The 16685-nt window shown below is 39.6% G+C and overlaps 2 protein-coding genes and 1 non-coding gene across 5 annotated transcripts in view; 2 read left to right on the plus strand and 1 right to left on the minus strand.

Moving 5' to 3' along the window:
- Positions 1-16685, plus strand: part of RBPMS (RNA binding protein, mRNA processing factor) — a 191057-nt gene that overhangs the window by 90171 nt on the left and 84201 nt on the right. For all 3 annotated transcript variants that reach the window (XR_007494884.1, XR_007494885.1, XM_049772409.1), the window contains exons 2-4: positions 8100-8177; positions 9942-9980; positions 11911-11973. Coding sequence is in view for 1 of the 3 variants with exons in the window: in XM_049772409.1 (XP_049628366.1) it covers positions 8100-8177; positions 9942-9980; positions 11911-11973 (180 nt within the window). In the remaining 2 variants the exon portion in view is untranslated. The remainder of the gene's footprint in view (positions 1-8099; positions 8178-9941; positions 9981-11910; positions 11974-16685) is intronic.
- GTF2E2 (general transcription factor IIE subunit 2) overlaps positions 1-16685 on the minus strand; it is a 188033-nt gene that overhangs the window by 21692 nt on the left and 149656 nt on the right. The gene's annotated exons all lie outside the window — the stretch shown is intronic.
- LOC126007416 (U6 spliceosomal RNA) lies at positions 10200-10303 on the plus strand. Its single transcript, XR_007494991.1, has one exon. It is a non-coding gene; the product is annotated as a U6 spliceosomal RNA (small nuclear RNA).

Below are 16685 nucleotides of genomic sequence, written 5' to 3' on the forward strand. Positions count from 1 at the left end.
CAAGCAAACCTTTAGTGTCTTATAATAACACTATATATATATATATATATATATATATATATATATATCAAGAAATAATTAAACTGTGCCTGGAACCCTGCTTTCAAACTCGACCCCCAAAGTACTTTAAAAAATTCTTTAAAATACCTTTGGCATGATCTGATATCTGTGACTCCTCTTGTGTGTTTCAGAGAATGACTAGAACATCATTTATACTTGAAGGAATGTAGTGGTAGATGGAGAGAAAGCATGCCAAGGGGATACACGGTCAGAGAAGCAACCAGCCCGCGTGGGCTTCTACTCATTAGAATGTTTCAGATAAGTGACTAAGCATTCATGAATCATTAGAAAATGAAAAGTTGCCTTTCCTTAATCCTGAATTTAAGAAGAAATTATTTCAGGAGGTCAGCTCATAGCAGCTAGAAATAATTCCTGTCTCAAAATTTGTTTCATAAACAAGCCTCAGAAATATAGCCATTATCTTTGGACTATAATCCCTGAGTAGATTCTGTTGACTTGGGGAAAAAAGTGTATGTGATTCCTCTCTACTGCATTTTGAATTTAAATGTTTGTCTGTTGGTTTTATTTTTATTCCTTGATCACCTATGGGATTTCTTTGTGGAAAGCAGTACCATCGTATTTCAAAGCCTATGCAAGTATTGCTTCTTTCCAGGAAAACTCAAGACTAGCATGTGACTTTACTAAAAAATTAGAATTTATTGAGTGTCAGAATTTATTAAGATGTCACTTGATGAAATAGAACTGGCTTTCCAGGTGGGAACTAGCAGTGTGTAGTTTTATCCAAAATAGTAACTGTGAGCTGGGCAGTAATGCTTCTTAGGTGTTGGCTGACCAAAGGGCTGTTCTTAGAGTGAATGATTCCCCCCGGCATTTGTTCTTTCAGTCCAGTTAAGGTAAAAAGTTGGAGGTACATTCGCAGAATCCATTAGTGTCCCTTTGGGACAAAGTTGTCAGAAGCTTCATGTCTTGAGCTTCTATGAAGCTTGCTGTGTCTTTGACTGAGAAATGTGTTTCCCCTTGTGTCTGATAAAATAAACATCTGCGATCCTAGAGGCGCAGTGCCAGGCACATCTGTGTCCCAAGACACTGTCAGGGCTTCTCTGGATAATGACTGACCTGCCATAGAGTTCATTTTTTGTTGTTCCTTTGTTGTTCATGGGGGACTTCTTCCTTCCCCCAGTATTGGGTCATGGGCTCATTCAAACTTGTCTCTCACTTGTGGGATGAGGTTCATTTGCTAATTATAATGTTGGTTTTCAGTTCTTGCTTTTCATATGCATATTGCTTCCTTCTCGGAAAGTAAGTTAGTTCCCTGAAAGCAGTAATTCTGTTTTTTGTGATTTTCACAGACTAAACCAACTGTGCTCTGCTGTTACATAGTTCAGATCCACCAGTGTGATGTTGAGAAAAACAGGGAATCTGATAGGTTTTTTCTAAACAGCCGCTTGGTTCGTTCTACCAGTCACCAAAGCAAAGCGTGAAATTAGGTTTAGGTTTATCTTTCATGATTTAAAAATTATTAATTAAATAAAGAAATTATATATAAAAATAACAATTAGTAGGGGCTGGAGAGATAGCATGGAGGTAAGGCGTTTGCCTTTCATGCAGGAGGTCATCGGTTCGAATCCCAGCGTCCCATATGGTCCCCCGTGCCTGCCAGGAGCAATTTCTGAGCATGAAGCCAGGAGTAACCCCTGACCTGAGCACTGCCGGGTGTGACCCAAAAACTACCAAAAAAAAAAAAAAATAACAATTAGTAGGGCCAGAGAGATAGCACAGCGGCATTTGCCTTGCAAGCAGCCGACTCAGAACCTAAGGTGGTTGGTTCGAGTCCCGGTGTTCCAGCATGCCAGAAGCTATTTCTGAGCAGATAGCCAGGAGTAACCCCTGAGCACTGCTGGGTGTGGCCCAAAAACCAAAAAATAAATAAATAAATTAGTATGGTAATAATTTAGAAGAGTATGCATATTTATGTTTTTTGGGGGGGGGTATAGTTTACCACATATGTATAATGCCAAAATGCCAGTATTCCCTCACCATAGTTCCATCAGACCTCTCCCTTCCACTTTCCACAGTAGGTCACCTCTGGTTTATTTAGGGGCCATACACTCTTCGATGCTCAGGACTTCCTGGCAGTGTTGGAAGACCATATGGAATGCCAGAGATCAAACTTGGGTCTGCCATGTGGCAAACAAAACTTCCTACTTGTGCTATTACTCTGGCTCCTCCCTGTGTCTTTAAAAACAAAACTTTCATAATTTTCTCATCTGAGATCTAGAAAAAAATTCAAGCACATTGTGACAAGTTCTTGGATTTAGGTTTATTTGTTTTAGTCATAAATGCTTTTGCATAAGTATTTTAGAATTATTTCTTCAACCATCCTCTCTGTCAGGAGAAATGGTCTTTTCAGAGGTGAGATCCTGCATGGTTCTGAGATAGTAATAGACTTTTTTGAGTCTCGAAAACAAACATAACCAAATCCACAAAATAAAGTGTCCAGCATCTTAGCTGTCTCACATTACGTGAACAAAGTAAAAGCAACTGCTTAGAGCCTTTTATTTCAATTTGAGTAACTGGCAGGCTTATACCAAATAAGTTAGATTAAAAAAAAAAAAAGTGTGGGGGCCGGAGAGATAGCACAGAAGGATGGAAGAAGAAGCACGGAGAGATAGGCGCAGAAGGATGGTGGTTCAAATCCCTGCGTCCCATATTGTCCCTGAGCACTGCCGGGTGTGACCCAAAAAACCAAAACGAAAAAAAAAGAAGAGTGTGATTTAGGGGCTGGAGAGATAACATGGAGGTAGTAGGGCATTTGCCTTGCATGCAGAAGGATGGTGGTTCAAATCCCAGCATCCCATATCCCCGAGCCTGCGAGGAGCGATTTCTGAGTGTAGAGACAGAACCCCTGTATGCTGCCTGGTGTGACGCAAACAAACAAGTGTTATTTATTGGGCTGGAGACAAACAAGTGTTATTTATTGGGCTGGAGCTATAGCACAAGGGGTGGGGTGTTTGCCTTGCACACAGCCCACCTGAATTCTATACCTCAAACCTATCTGGAGTAATTCCTTCCTTCCTTCCTTCCTTCCTTCCTTCCTTCCTTCCTTCCTTCCTTCCTTCCTTCCTTCCTTCCTTCCTTCCTTCCTTCCTTCCTTCCTTCCTTCCTTCCTTCCTTCCTTCCTTCCTTCCTCTCTCCCTCCCTCCCTCCCTCCCTCCCTCCCTCCCTCCCTCCCTCCCTCCCTCCCTTTTTACTTTTTCGGCCATATCTGGCGATGCTTAGGGGTTATTCCTGGCTATTTGCTCAGAAATAGCTCCTGGCAGGCAAGGGGACCACACGGTATTCGAACCAACCACCTTAGGCCCTGGGTCGGCTGCTTACAAAGCAAACTGCTGTGCTATCTCTCCGGCCCCAGGAGTAATTTCTGAGCAGAGTCAGGAGCACAACTGGATGTGACCCCAAAACCAAAACAAACAAAAACAAAAAAAATCTGTCTTATAAATTTATTTACAAACAAGTTGCTACTATACACGTTATAATTTTTTAAAAAGAGATACAGATTGTTTCTAGTTTTCATTAAAAAGAAAAAAGCACAGAGGCCGGAGTGATAGCACTCCGGGTAGGGCATTGCCTTGCACACAGCTGTCCTGGTTTTGATCTCAGCATCCCACTTGGTCCCTCAAGCTTGCCAGGAGTAACCTGAGCACCACTGAGTGTGGCAAAAAAAAAAAAAAAAGCATAAAGAAGCAATTATGAAATGGACTATATGCAAATAGAAAAATGAAACAAATAAGCACTAGAATTGCTTCACCATTCAGAGTTTAAACCACACAGTGTAGTACACACCTTTAAAGTCATTTTCCCCTCTTTATATACTTGTTGGCTGTTTTATTAAAGGTTTTGTTTATTTTTGTTTTGGGGCCACACCCAGCAGTGCTCAGGGGTTTTTTCTTTAGAGGTTTCTTTCTTTTGAATAGTACTATGAATGTCAACAGTTTTTTTTGTTTAAGTTCACTTCCTGTGACAATGCCCCCACACACACTGTTTTGGGCCACACCTGCTTCAGTTGTGGTACCATTGCCCCATGTCCATGTTGTTACATGTATTTCCTCCTTACACTGTTCAGGGAACCATGTTTTTCCAGAGACTAGACCTGGGCCTTTGTGTGCAAAACGTGTTTCAGACCTTGAACTATCTCCCTGGTCCTCAGACCCCTAACAGTTAGGGGTGGGGAGAAGGAGTTGGGACACTTGTGGTTGCCTTTATTGCTTACTTCTAGCACTGTGCTCATGGCTTACTCCTGGCAGTGCTCTGGGGAGGGCACATATTCAAGAGACTGAACCTGGGTCAGCAACACTTTATGTCTGTCTGGCCCCACCTTGTCCAAGTTCAGCTTCACCATGTGGTGAATAGTACTCTTATAGGATCTATTTATTGTTTTCAGGTTTAGTCTCCTCTAGTCAGTTAGTACCTGGCATAGTAACAGATGTGCAATATAATGGCACTCAGCAAAATCTGAATAAATGGGCCAGGGCAATCTTGGCAGCCCTCCTCATGCCTGAGTTGACCTGGTTAGAGCCTAGCACAACAGATGGTGTTCACTTTCTAAAATGGGCAGAAGATTGTAGATAATAGGGAGGGGCAGCCACACTGGATTGCAAGATTCCCTCGTGGTCCGTCTTCAGCTCGTGCTAGTAATGCTGACCGTGATTTTGATTGAGTTCCTCAGAAGAAACTTTTTCTTTGAGAAAAAAGTTGGGAAGCAAAATATGAATAAAACAACAAATTTGACCAAGTTGACATTTATATAAAACTTTCCACCCAATCACAACAGAATTCTTTGCTGCTTTAAGGCACCCACAGAATTATTGATCATGTTCTGGGCCATAAGAGAAGGAGCTGAAGGCATGTTGGGCTATTAAACATACACTTACCACCCTATCTCTTTATTCCATCATAGATATTTCAGAAGAAAGAAATACAGTGGTAGGGCCAGAGCAACTGTACAGTAGGCAGTGATTGCATTTGTCTTGTACACAGATGATATAGGCATTCTGTCTGGACCCTCAGCCTTCCAATAGTGATCCCTGAGCACAGAATCTTGAGTATACCTGAACATAACCGAGCCTGCCCACCCCCCCCAAAAAAAAAACAGTATAAAAGGAAAGAAGAAAATTCAACAGCTTGTACATGAATATTCTTAGCCTTTATATTTATAAAAATCAAAAAATTTAAAATATGCCATATGTCCTCAAGTAAATAAATAATAACATTGTGTGTATTCAGGCAAACCAGTAATAGAATGGACTAGGTTATTGATACACACAGTAACTGAATGAATTTGTTATGCTGAAGTGAAAGAAGCCAGATGAAAAGGATACTGCTCCTTTTAGATATCTCACTCACATAGTAAGTTATAGTGACAAAACACCTATCAGTGTCTAGTTGGGGATGGGGATGTGATAGGGTGGTGAGGAAGATTAAAGAAAGGAGTGTAAGGAAGCTTCAGGAAGCAATGAGTAGTTGATTATCTTGATTGTTGTGATCACCTTACAGGTTATGTCAAAACCTCACAAATTGTATACTTGCAGGATATAAATGTTACACATTATAGGTTTTTTTGTTTTTTGTTTTTGGGCCACACCCGGTGATGTTCCTGGTATGTGCTCAGAAATCGCTCCTGACTTGGGAAACCACATGTGACTCTGGGAATCGAACCGCATTCCATCCTAGGTCAGCCGTGTGCAAGGCAAATGCCCTACCGCTGTGCTATTGCTCTCTGGCCGCAAATGTTACACTTGAATAAAGTTGTTTGCAATATGAGTGAATGAGCGAATGATAAAACATTTATGACCCTGAGGTGGTTTGTCAATATTCATTTATGGTGTTATTAATGTTAAGCACATGTATAATAAATAGCGGGACATTTTTTTACTGCTGGATCAGCAGCACATGTATAATGAATAGCAGGACATTTTACTATGAACTGTGCTGGATAAGCAAAGAATTGATGGTTTTTGTTTTGTTTTGAGGAGATAATTTTGAGTTCTCTCTCTGTTCCGAATGATTTCATTTAACATCATACTCTAGATCTACCCAGTGTTGCACCAAATTGTATGACTGGGCCAAGTAGTATTCCACATAGTGTATGTACCATAATTTTTTTATTTAGTCATTCATGGAGCATTTGGATTGTTTGCATATTTTTGTATATAAAGCTGCAATGCACTTAAAAGGGCAGATGTTGCTGTTGGATTGTACTTGAGAGATCTTGAGAGAGAAATTGATGGGCTCTCTGAGAGCTCAATTACGAGTTTCTTGAAGACTGTTATATTGTTATCCCAAAAGGGTAGGCTGGTCAACATTCCCAACAGCAGTGAATGAGGGTACCCTTTTCTTAACAACACTGGATTATTGTTCTTTTTGATGAATGTCACTCTCTGTAGTGGAAGTGATATGTCATGCTTTGATTTTTATTTCCCTGATTATTAGTGGTATAAAATTTTTTTTCATATGCTTTTTGGCCAGTTGTACATCTTTTTGGAGAAAGTTTCTGTTCATCTTTAGGATTGATTCTATTTTTTTAGGGTTAGAGTTATACCAGTAATTTATGTACCTTTGATATTAATTAACCTTTTGTCAGGTGACTGGTAGGCCAATAGTTTCTCTTAGTCTTGACTGTTTTTGTATTCTAGTCATCATTTCATTTTAAGTACAGAAGTTTCTTAGTTGAATGTAGTCCCATTCGTTCACTTTTGTTTCTAATTGTTTGGCCAATAGAATCTCATCTTTCAGGATGCCTCTAGCTTTGGTGTCATGAAAAATTCTGGCTATTTTCTTCAATGTAATTTATGGTTTCAAATCTGTTGGATATCTAGGTCTTTAGTACATTTTGACTTGACTTCCAAAAATCATGTTTTTGTTTTATCTGGGGTCACAGTTGACATTGCTCAGGAGTTACTCCTGGTTAGATGGAGTGAGGCACAGCATGAGATGCCGAGAATGGAAACTATATTTGCTGCATGCGAGGTTTACCTGCTAAGTGCCTTATCTTCTGTACTCTTACCTCTGGTCCCAAGAAAAAAAAATAATTTTTGTCTTTTTGTTTTGTTTTGTGTTTTTCGGCCATACCCAGTGATGCTCAAGGCTTAGTCCTTGTCTCTGGGCTTAGGGATCACTCTTACTGAGACTTGGGGGAACTATATAATGTGCTAGATATTGAACCTGGGTCGCTGCATGCAAAGCAAATACGTATTACACTATTGTTCTTGCTCCGAAAACAAAAATTTTAACCACACTTTTTGTTGCTTTTATGAGGACAAAGGAATGAGAAATATATTTTCTTTATGACATTTTATTTTCTTAAGCTGATTTTGGGGGTGGGTGGTGGAGATTTGGGCCACACCCAGTGACGCTCAGGGTCCTGACTCCTGACTATGTGCTCAGAAATCACTCTTGGCTTGGAAACCATATGGGACGAGATCCGTCTTGGGTCAGCCGCTTGCAAGGCAAGCACCCTAACGCTGCACTACCACTCTGGCCCCTTTAAGTTGTTATTTTAATTATGTAAACCCATGCTACCTCTCACACTTTTAGAATCATTCACTTTTTAAGAGAGGATAAGTCAGGACTGGCAAGATAGCACAGCAGCGTTTGTCACGCAAGCAGCCGATCCAGGACCTGGATGGTTGGTTTGAATCCCGGTGTCCCATATGGTCCCCCGTGTCTGCCAGGAGCTATTTCTGAGCAGACAGCCAGGAGTAACCCCTGAGCACCGCCTGGTGTGGCCCAAAAACCAAAAACCAAAAAAAAAAAAAAAAAAAAAAAGGATAAGTCATGTTTTTTAAAAAGGATGATCATTTTATAAATTTAAGTTAGCTAGGAAAAATTCATTTTGAATAACTCACATAGAAATATTCAATACTTGACAACAGCACCTGCACTTTAGAATGTTCATTGTGTCATGGAAAGAGTATGTGTTAACGTTGTTATCACCAGGTAATTTGGAGTTTGACGTTCTCTGAGATTTGTACTTTAAAGATGGTCCACTCTCTTGATTACTTCTCACATTTGTGTTTTAGGTGCGGACCTTATTCGTCAGTGGTCTTCCCTTTGACATCAAACCTCGGGAGCTTTATCTACTTTTCAGACCATTTAAGGTATCTTCTTTGATTGGGATTGGGGGATACACCTTGTGGGGCACAGGAGGCCACGGGTTATTGGGGATCAAACCCTGGTTGAACACATTACAAGGCAAGTATTCTACTTACTGTCCAATTGCTCTGACACCCCACCTCTTTGATCTTCTTTTTTTTTTTTTTTTTTTTTTTTTTTGTTGTTTTTGGTTTTTGGTTTTTGGGCCACACCAGGCGGTGCTCAGGGGTTACTCCTGGCTGTCTGCTCAGAAATAGCTCCTGGCAGGCACGGGGGACCATATGGGACACCGGGATTCGAACCAACCACCTTTGGTCCTGGATCGGCTGCTTGCGAGGCAAGCGCCGCTGTGCTATCTCTCCGGGCTCCTCTTTGATCTTCTTAATGGACCTAATACATAAAGAGAAAATGATTCTCACCACAATCCTTTAAAGCTGTTTAATGTCATTTTCAGAGACAAAAAATGGAATTCAGAAGCAGTTAAATCAGTTTTGGTCAGGTTTATACACAGAATAGTGGCCTTGGCTAGGGACCTTTGGGGAATCCAAGGCTGTCCTCCTCATTGGGAAGGGGATTCCCAAACTGATCCCCCAGTTTGTCCTTTGTGTTAGCCTTGAACACATTTTGTCCTTTCCCTCTGAAGCCCTTGGGGTTCAAACTTCCAAGAGTTTGAGTGAGAGCACCTTGAAAAAGACAAAAGCATGGCTATGAATCATACTTCTCTGAACAGAGGAGCTCAGGGCTTTTGAGGTAAATGGTTTACAGTAGATAATTGGTCACATAGTTCTCTGCTGGGAAGATTCTCAACATCCTACCCAGAAACCCCGACGCAAAAAGTCAGGACCCTGGTGCATTCCTCACAGCCTCCTTTAATTAAATTCTGCTGAAGCTCACCCAGGCCTGCCTGCAGACCTGTCTGCTATGTGCACTGGTCCATGCCACTAAGCATGGTTCCCCCTGAGGAGCCAGGAAAGTGAAGGAAGGGGGTGGACAAGGATTTCTGTTTTCATGAGGAGGATGCACTGAAGTAAACCTTTTAAAGGTTTTCATGATCTTGTCAGGATACCAGTGTGAATATTCTCAGGCTGGAGAGATAAAATGGGTTTAGGTACATTTTGCACATTGTCAGCCTTGCTTGATTTGATCCCTATATTTAGGATCACATATTTATTGTCACATATTTACTGCACCACATATTTATTGTCTTCTGAGCATTGCCAGGAATGAACCCTGAGTTTAGAACTAGGGGTAAACCCTGGGTGTAGACCAAGCATTCTTCCCTACTCCCTTCTGTTCGTGAGGAAGTAGAGGAACTCAGAAGAATTTTGCATCCCTGCCTGCTTAACTTTTCCTTCTGGTTTTGGATTTTTGATTGAGTTTGATCCTAGTTCGTTTTTCATGTTTCATTGTCATTATTTTATAGCAAATAGACGCCATCAGCATACTGTGATTTCCCCCCAACTTACTAAGATTTATCCTCTCTCCCCTCCCCCAGTTCTATAAAATTGAAGAAAATTGCTCCTGACAGGCCCATATTCCTGCTAAACATATAATGAAAATAATTTACTGGGGGTGATGGGGACTAAAAAAGCAACCAGATAAATGCCTGAATTTTAGGGCTATTCTCCTTCAGGTCCCAAGTATACAAAGATGAGACATGTATTGTGTGTATATGTAGGCCTGTGTGCACTTGTTTATTTTTACCTAATTGTAGTAACAATTAACTTTTCCCAGTATTTTTGATCTAAACTTGGCTCTTTAATTTTCAGGGTTACGAGGGTTCTCTTATAAAGCTTACATCGAAGCAGGTAAGAATTTGAAGATTGTATCTTCTACCATAAGTTTAAATCTACTTCAAGCATGTTCCTGGAGTATGGTTCTTTTTTGTTTTGTTTTGTTTTGTTTTTTGTTTTTTTTTTTTATGTTTTTGTTTCGTTTTTAACATTACTATTAAGATCTGACTTTGTTTCTTTAAAATTAAGGTGGATTGAGTTATGAATGTACTCATGAAAATGATCCATAATTTTGTGCTCGCTTCGGCAGCACATATACTAAAATTGAAACGATACAGAGATTAGCATGGCCCCTGTGCAAGGATGACACGCAAATTCGTGAAGCATTCCAAAAGTGTAAAAAAAAAAAAAAGAAAATGATCCATAATTTTGTAGTCTCCAATTCACATGTCTGGTACTTACACCCCTCTTTTCCCCTCCCCTCCTGGAATGCAAATGTCTTCCCTTAATCAGAGTTACATTGGAATCTACGTATTTACAAAGAAATGGTTGTTATCCTACTTGATTCTTTGTTTTTTTTTTTTTTTTTTTTTTTTTTTTTTTTTTTTTTTTTTTTTTTTTTTTTTTTGGTTTTTGGTTTTTGGTTTTGGGGTCACACCCGGTGGTGCTCAGGGGTTACTCCTGGTATGCATGGGGGACCATATGGGATGTCGGGATTTGAACCAATGTCGGTCCTGGTTGGTTGCTTGCAAGACAAATGCTCTACTGCTGTGCTATCTCTCCGTGCCCCCCCCTGCTGTGCTATCTCTCCGTGCCCCCCCCCCAATTAATTTTTATTCCAACTTTTTTCTTAATATTTAGAAATAAGGTTAAACAGGTAAATTTTTACAGTCAGTAAAAATTTAATACTTGATGGGAAAGCTTGAAGCTGTCTTTAAATCCCTCAAAACTATGAGCAGTCTCAGGTTTAGAATAGGGGCAATAACTAATGATTCCAATAGTCCCTATAAATTTCTCCTTGTCCCTACAAGCCTTTTTTTTTTTTTGTGGTTTTTGGGTCACACCCGGCACCGATCAGGGATTATTCCTGGTTCCAGGCTCAGAAATTGCTCCTGGCAGGCACGGGGGACCATATGGGACACGGGGATTCGAACCGATGACCTCCTGCATGAAAGGCAAGTGCCTTACCTCCATGCTATCTCTCCGGCCCCACCTACAAGCCTTTTTAATCCCTTGCCTTCTCAGTAATGGACTAGACTGGCTTGGTAATGAACTAGTTCTTCTGGACTGAAAAATTGAGTTAAAAAAGACGATAATTCTTCTTTGCATGAATGATGTAAGGCTAACTAAACAGAACCTTTGAGAGGGCTTGGAGAGTGAGTGACACCTGTGGTGTTCAAGGATTGCTTTCTAGGGGGTCTCATGTATGAAAAGATAGCCTATGAGGCACTCTTCCTTGCCCAGGACTTTAAAAGACATCCCCTGGGATTTGAAGTGGACATGTTTTATAATTTTGGGAAAGGAGGACAGATTTATGATCACTGTGTCACTGTATTCCTTGCACTTAAGTGTACCAAAATATGGTTTGGTTTTCTTTCAATTTAAAAAGATGAAGAAACTGAAGTACTATGAATCTGACTTAAGAAAGTAGAGCCTCTGGGCCCAAGTTTTTTTTGTTTTTGTTTTTTTTTAATTCCTGTGTGCTTTGCTGACCACCACCCAACACCTTCTAGGTTTTTGTTGTTATTGTTGTTTAATTTAAATAAGTATCTTGCACCCCAGCTGTTCCCATGAAAAGCCATCCTCACAAATCCTTTGATTCATGTTAAAAATTTGACCAGACCACTGAGTCATATATACTTCTGGACTGGACTAACTTTCTTATCTCCTGTTTTCTGGGATCAGTTCTTTATCTTGGCTCTTCAATTTGACGTCACCTTTGCACCAGAAACATACACATGCTCTGCTTGTTTTTTTCCCTTCATATTTCCTTTTCTTTCCTCAGCCTGTAGGTTTTGTCAGTTTTGACAGTCGCTCAGAAGCAGAAGCTGCAAAGAATGCTTTGAATGTAAGTACTAAAGATGTGGTTTTGGGGGGTTTCCTGGTGAATTGGTGGAATGAGTAGAAAGAACTGCTTCATTCAGACAAGAAATCAAATGGAAGGGGAGGGACTCATTAGTTTAGATCTCCAGACACATTTACATTTCCCCCAGAATTGTTACCAAAAAATAAAAACCTATGAAGAATCTTTGCTTGTCTCTTTCTCAGTAGTCTAGTGTTCCAAGTACCTGATGCTGTAACTTATCCAAATTCACCTTCATCACATTCCTTGATGGTATCCCAGTGGCTATGCAGAAATTGAACTAGGGTTACTGTGAGCAAGGCAAGCACTTTTTAACTCCCTTACTATCTCTCTGGTCCAACTTTATTTTGATTAATGAAAAATTCACATGTAGGGCCCGGAGAGATAGCACAGCGGTGTTTGCCTTGCAAACAGCCGATCCAGGAAAGAAAAAAAAGAAAAATTCACATGTAAGGGGCTAGAATGATAATACACAAACTGTGTAGGGCATTTGCCTTGCATGCCACCAACTTGGATTCAGCATCCCATATGGCCCAGCCCCCTGTCAGCACTGGAACCATATATGGTATCTTAACCTTGTGTTATCCCTCACTCCTTTCCTTCCTTCCATCATCTTGAGATATAAAGTTTAAAAGTTGATTATTCCAGCCCAGGCTTTTAGCAAAAGTAAAATAACATTATCTTAGTAAATTTTCCCCTCTGGTATGGTGAAGAACCAAACATCCTCCTGGAACGAAGTGTGAGAGAAGGTAGGATGAGAACTTTGTTGTCATTTTACAGGCCATTGTGATTATTTCTGTTGGGCTGTGTTTCTGTGGAGCCTACAGGTTCCCCGGTTACTGTGTAGTCTATTCCTTGTCATTGTGATACAGCTGGAGTGGTGGGTGGCGCTGCTCCTTATACTCAGGGTGCCATGCAATGTCATCATAATGAGCAGGACTGGGGGTCTTGAACGCAGGGCTTTATTTATGTACTTCTGTCAACTTTCTGAGTTGTCTTCCTGGTTCTCTGATACAGTCTTGGAAGAGTTTTAGTCTGGGCCGGGAGGGAGAGAGAATACTGCTCTCCAAAGAGATGGTTTGCAAGTTTGTTACTGGTTTCCCATGGAAAACTACAGGAACATACCAGGGATCCAAATCTGCTAAGAGCTCAGAATTTATGCTGATTTGGTAAATGACCTAATCATAATAACTTGCCTCACTCTTGCCTCCCTTATCAGTCGAAATGTAAACCAGTCACTTATTCTGCATCAGTGTGTACTAGGAATGTTTTATATGGAAAAATTGTAAAAGCACATTGTCTTATTGACCACTTAGATGTAAAAACTATTTTATGATGTTTTTATTATATGGGCCCAACCAGAATTTACTCAGTGTAATATTCAACCTTAAGACCATTTGTTTCTATCTAGATATTATTTTATTAATTTTAACCTTCTTTGTGAGTACAAAAATGGTAAAATAAGATGAAATTTTACCATGCTCTTTTCTTTATTCCTATAAAAGAGATAGAGCAGCAAAGTTTTTTCTTTTTGTTTTGAGCCTGTAGTGCTCAGGCAGAGATTATCCTGGCTCTGTGTCCAGGGATTACTCCTGGTAGATTTGAAGGGCCATATGGGATGATGGAGATTGGATCTGGATTGGCTATACATGCAAGGCAAGCGGTCTTACCCACAATACTCTAGCTGCTTTGTGGAATAGGTATTGTTTCTGTTGTGTACTTTGTCTCTGCTCTTGTGTAAAGATTTTACTGATCTGCTGACTGAAGAAGACTGCTGTCTCCACATAGGTAGCCATCTCTTATGGGGTTGGTTGGTGGTGGTTTTTTTTGTTTTGTTTTCTAAGCAAACAAAACACAGTGAGATTGATTTGAAGTGTCTTATTGTCTGACTAGTATAACAAACATATTGTTTAGTTCTTTTTGGTGCCAGAGCATTGTCATTATAGAGGATTGAGTCATGATGGAGATGTTATCTCTTTGTCATCTGTTCCAAGATCTTCCTGTGTTCACATTTTGATGTCTTATTTTAGGTTTTTCTTGTGGTCAACTCTTATTTTTTTCATTGGCAGCAAGCCTTCCTTTAGCACCATCTTCTTCCTTCACCACTAATGTGCAATACTGTATGAATTTATGATTTAGAACTCTCAACCAAGCTCAACTCTGTTTAAGAACAGTTCTGTTCTATTACCATAGCAGTAATTCTTACTGTTACCCTGTGGAGTATAGAACTGAGCCCTCTTGTGAGTATAGAGCATTTGTTGAGCTCCTGATTTATCTTTTCCAATGTTATATATATACATTTTAGACCTGAGGCCTCTCTATATCTTTGAGATTATGCTAGTGTTATGTTATCAGTTGGTAATTTCTGAGACCAAGGGAGAAAGAGTGGCTTGGTTTAAGAGGTGTCAGCTGAGAGCTACAGCTAGAGGGAAGCGTCTTCCTTAAACCAAGCCAAACTCAGTATCATTGTGTGCTTTGATTTAAATGCCAAAATTATAAGTAAACCTTAAAAATAATAGTCATGTTAGTCCTAGACACTTTTTACAATGTTTTTTTGGTCTGTGAAATGTTAATTGTACTTTTCCAGTGGCAAAGACAATTTGTGTCGGAAACAATGGCCACAGCGTGGAGCAGGATTGCTTCTGTAGAAAAAAAAACAGATCACTTTATGAAGTTGACACATCTCTCAGACCCATTGTATGATGCTCTTTTCAGTTATTTTTTAATTGTTGAGTTAAAGACTATGACTGCTCATAACCACAACAAAACTTGCTTCACAAGTTATTTGTCTAGACTTTGCTTAAAAGCTTTTCCTTACATTCCTTTGGGGGAAAATTTCATGTTGTAATGTTTTTTATTCCACTGTTGAGAAACTAAAACCTTAATCCTCTAAGACCCTTTGTGTTTTAGTTTAGTGTCATGAACCAGTTCTTCATTTTTCTTGTTACTTTAATGTGGTTGCTCTCTGGTTCACTTGTTAGTATTAGTATATCAATAGTCTTTTTTTTTTGGGGGGGGGACGGACCATATGGGATGCCGGGATTTGAACCACAGACCTTCTGCATGAAAGACAAACGCTTTACCTCCATGCTATCTCTCTGGCCCATATCTATAGTCCTTACTCAAAGTTACTGATTTGTAAATTCCATTTATTTTCTTTCATTTTTGGATTATACTTTAGTCATTTTGATAATTTGATGAGAAAACATGCCCAGAATCAGTTTAGCGGTTACAGATTTTTTAATTATGTGGTTACTCAAATCTAAAGTAAATACAATATATTTTGTTTTTATAGCAAGATTCTCAAATTAAGCTGAAAATAACACAAACTCAAACTTTCCTCAGGTTATCTGTGGTCCCATTAATCCACATGATAAGAAACACCATTTATTTTTTAACCTGACAGCAAAATATATAACCTATTCGTCACCCTTCACACACATTTGTAATTTTTGTGCTAGCATATTTCCATTTTCCATGCCTAATGGAAGGGGGAGTTGATAATCCTAACTACCCAATTATTTTTTTAAGATCTATAATTATAATTTTGGCATGTAAGACAAAGCACACAATGATACTGAGTTTGGCTTGATCTAATGAAACTTTGATCTGTGGAAATTTAAGAGAAATACGGGGTGTATCTAAAAGTAAAATCTTTAGTAGAGCTGGGTAAAGCTGATTTTTGACTGTGATGACTCCAAAACTGCAATTATTGTCTTGCTGAACTCCCCCCCCCCCTTTTTTTTCTTTTGGTGGAAGGCACACCTGGTGGGGCTCTTGACCTTATGGGCTGTTGGGGATTGAACCCGACACTAACACATGCAAAAAATACAAATACCCTATCCACTGTAACTCCAGTCCCTGAAACTCCAGTAAGTGTTATTTACAGTTAGCAATGCAAATTAGTAAGCTGCTCTTGGCCCTGATTTAGTGTGGTTCCTTAACGATGCTTTGGAGATGATGCCCTTAAAGTACTTTAAAATGTTTGTGAACTGCTACGTACATAGCATTTGTGTGATACTCTTTCTCATCTAACTTCAAATAGTTGTTTTTCATTAGGGAGAAGGGTGTTGTTCTATTACAAATTATGTCAGAATTAGGGGCTGGAGAGATGGCACGGAAGTAGGGCATTTGTCTTGCATGCAGAAGGACGGTGGTTCTAATCCTAGCATCCCATAAGGTCCCTGAGCCTGCCAGGAGAGATTTCTGAGCATAGAGCCAGGAGTAACCCCTGAGCACTGCTGGGTGTTTGTGACCCAAAAACCAAAAACAAGCAAAAAAATAAAAACCCAAATTATGTCAGAATTAGAGAAGTCTAATATAATTAAACTATATCTATATAAATTGTCTTCACAAATAAATATTGCTTGGGATAAAATAGTAATTTACTTCACTCAGAAACAACACTCAGTCATGTGAATCTAGATTTATAGGTATATAAAATAGGTATATAGAGTTAATACAATAGATAGGGAATTTGCCTTGCAGGTAGCCTACCAAGTTTGATCCCTCGCTCCTGATACTGTCTGCTTAGGCCTTCCAGGAGTGATTCATGAGCACTGCTAGATGTGGTCCCCCAAAAAAAACCCTAAAACAACAAAAAGTAATGTTTTTTTTTAAATAAAATAAACATCAAACATTTACTGATTTAATTTATATGCCTCATTCATTGAAATTACACAGTGCAGTGTAATTTA

Source organism: Suncus etruscus, chromosome 4, assembly GCF_024139225.1.
Source record: "Suncus etruscus isolate mSunEtr1 chromosome 4, mSunEtr1.pri.cur, whole genome shotgun sequence".
In the NCBI taxonomy this organism is placed as follows: domain Eukaryota; kingdom Metazoa; phylum Chordata; class Mammalia; order Eulipotyphla; family Soricidae; genus Suncus; species Suncus etruscus.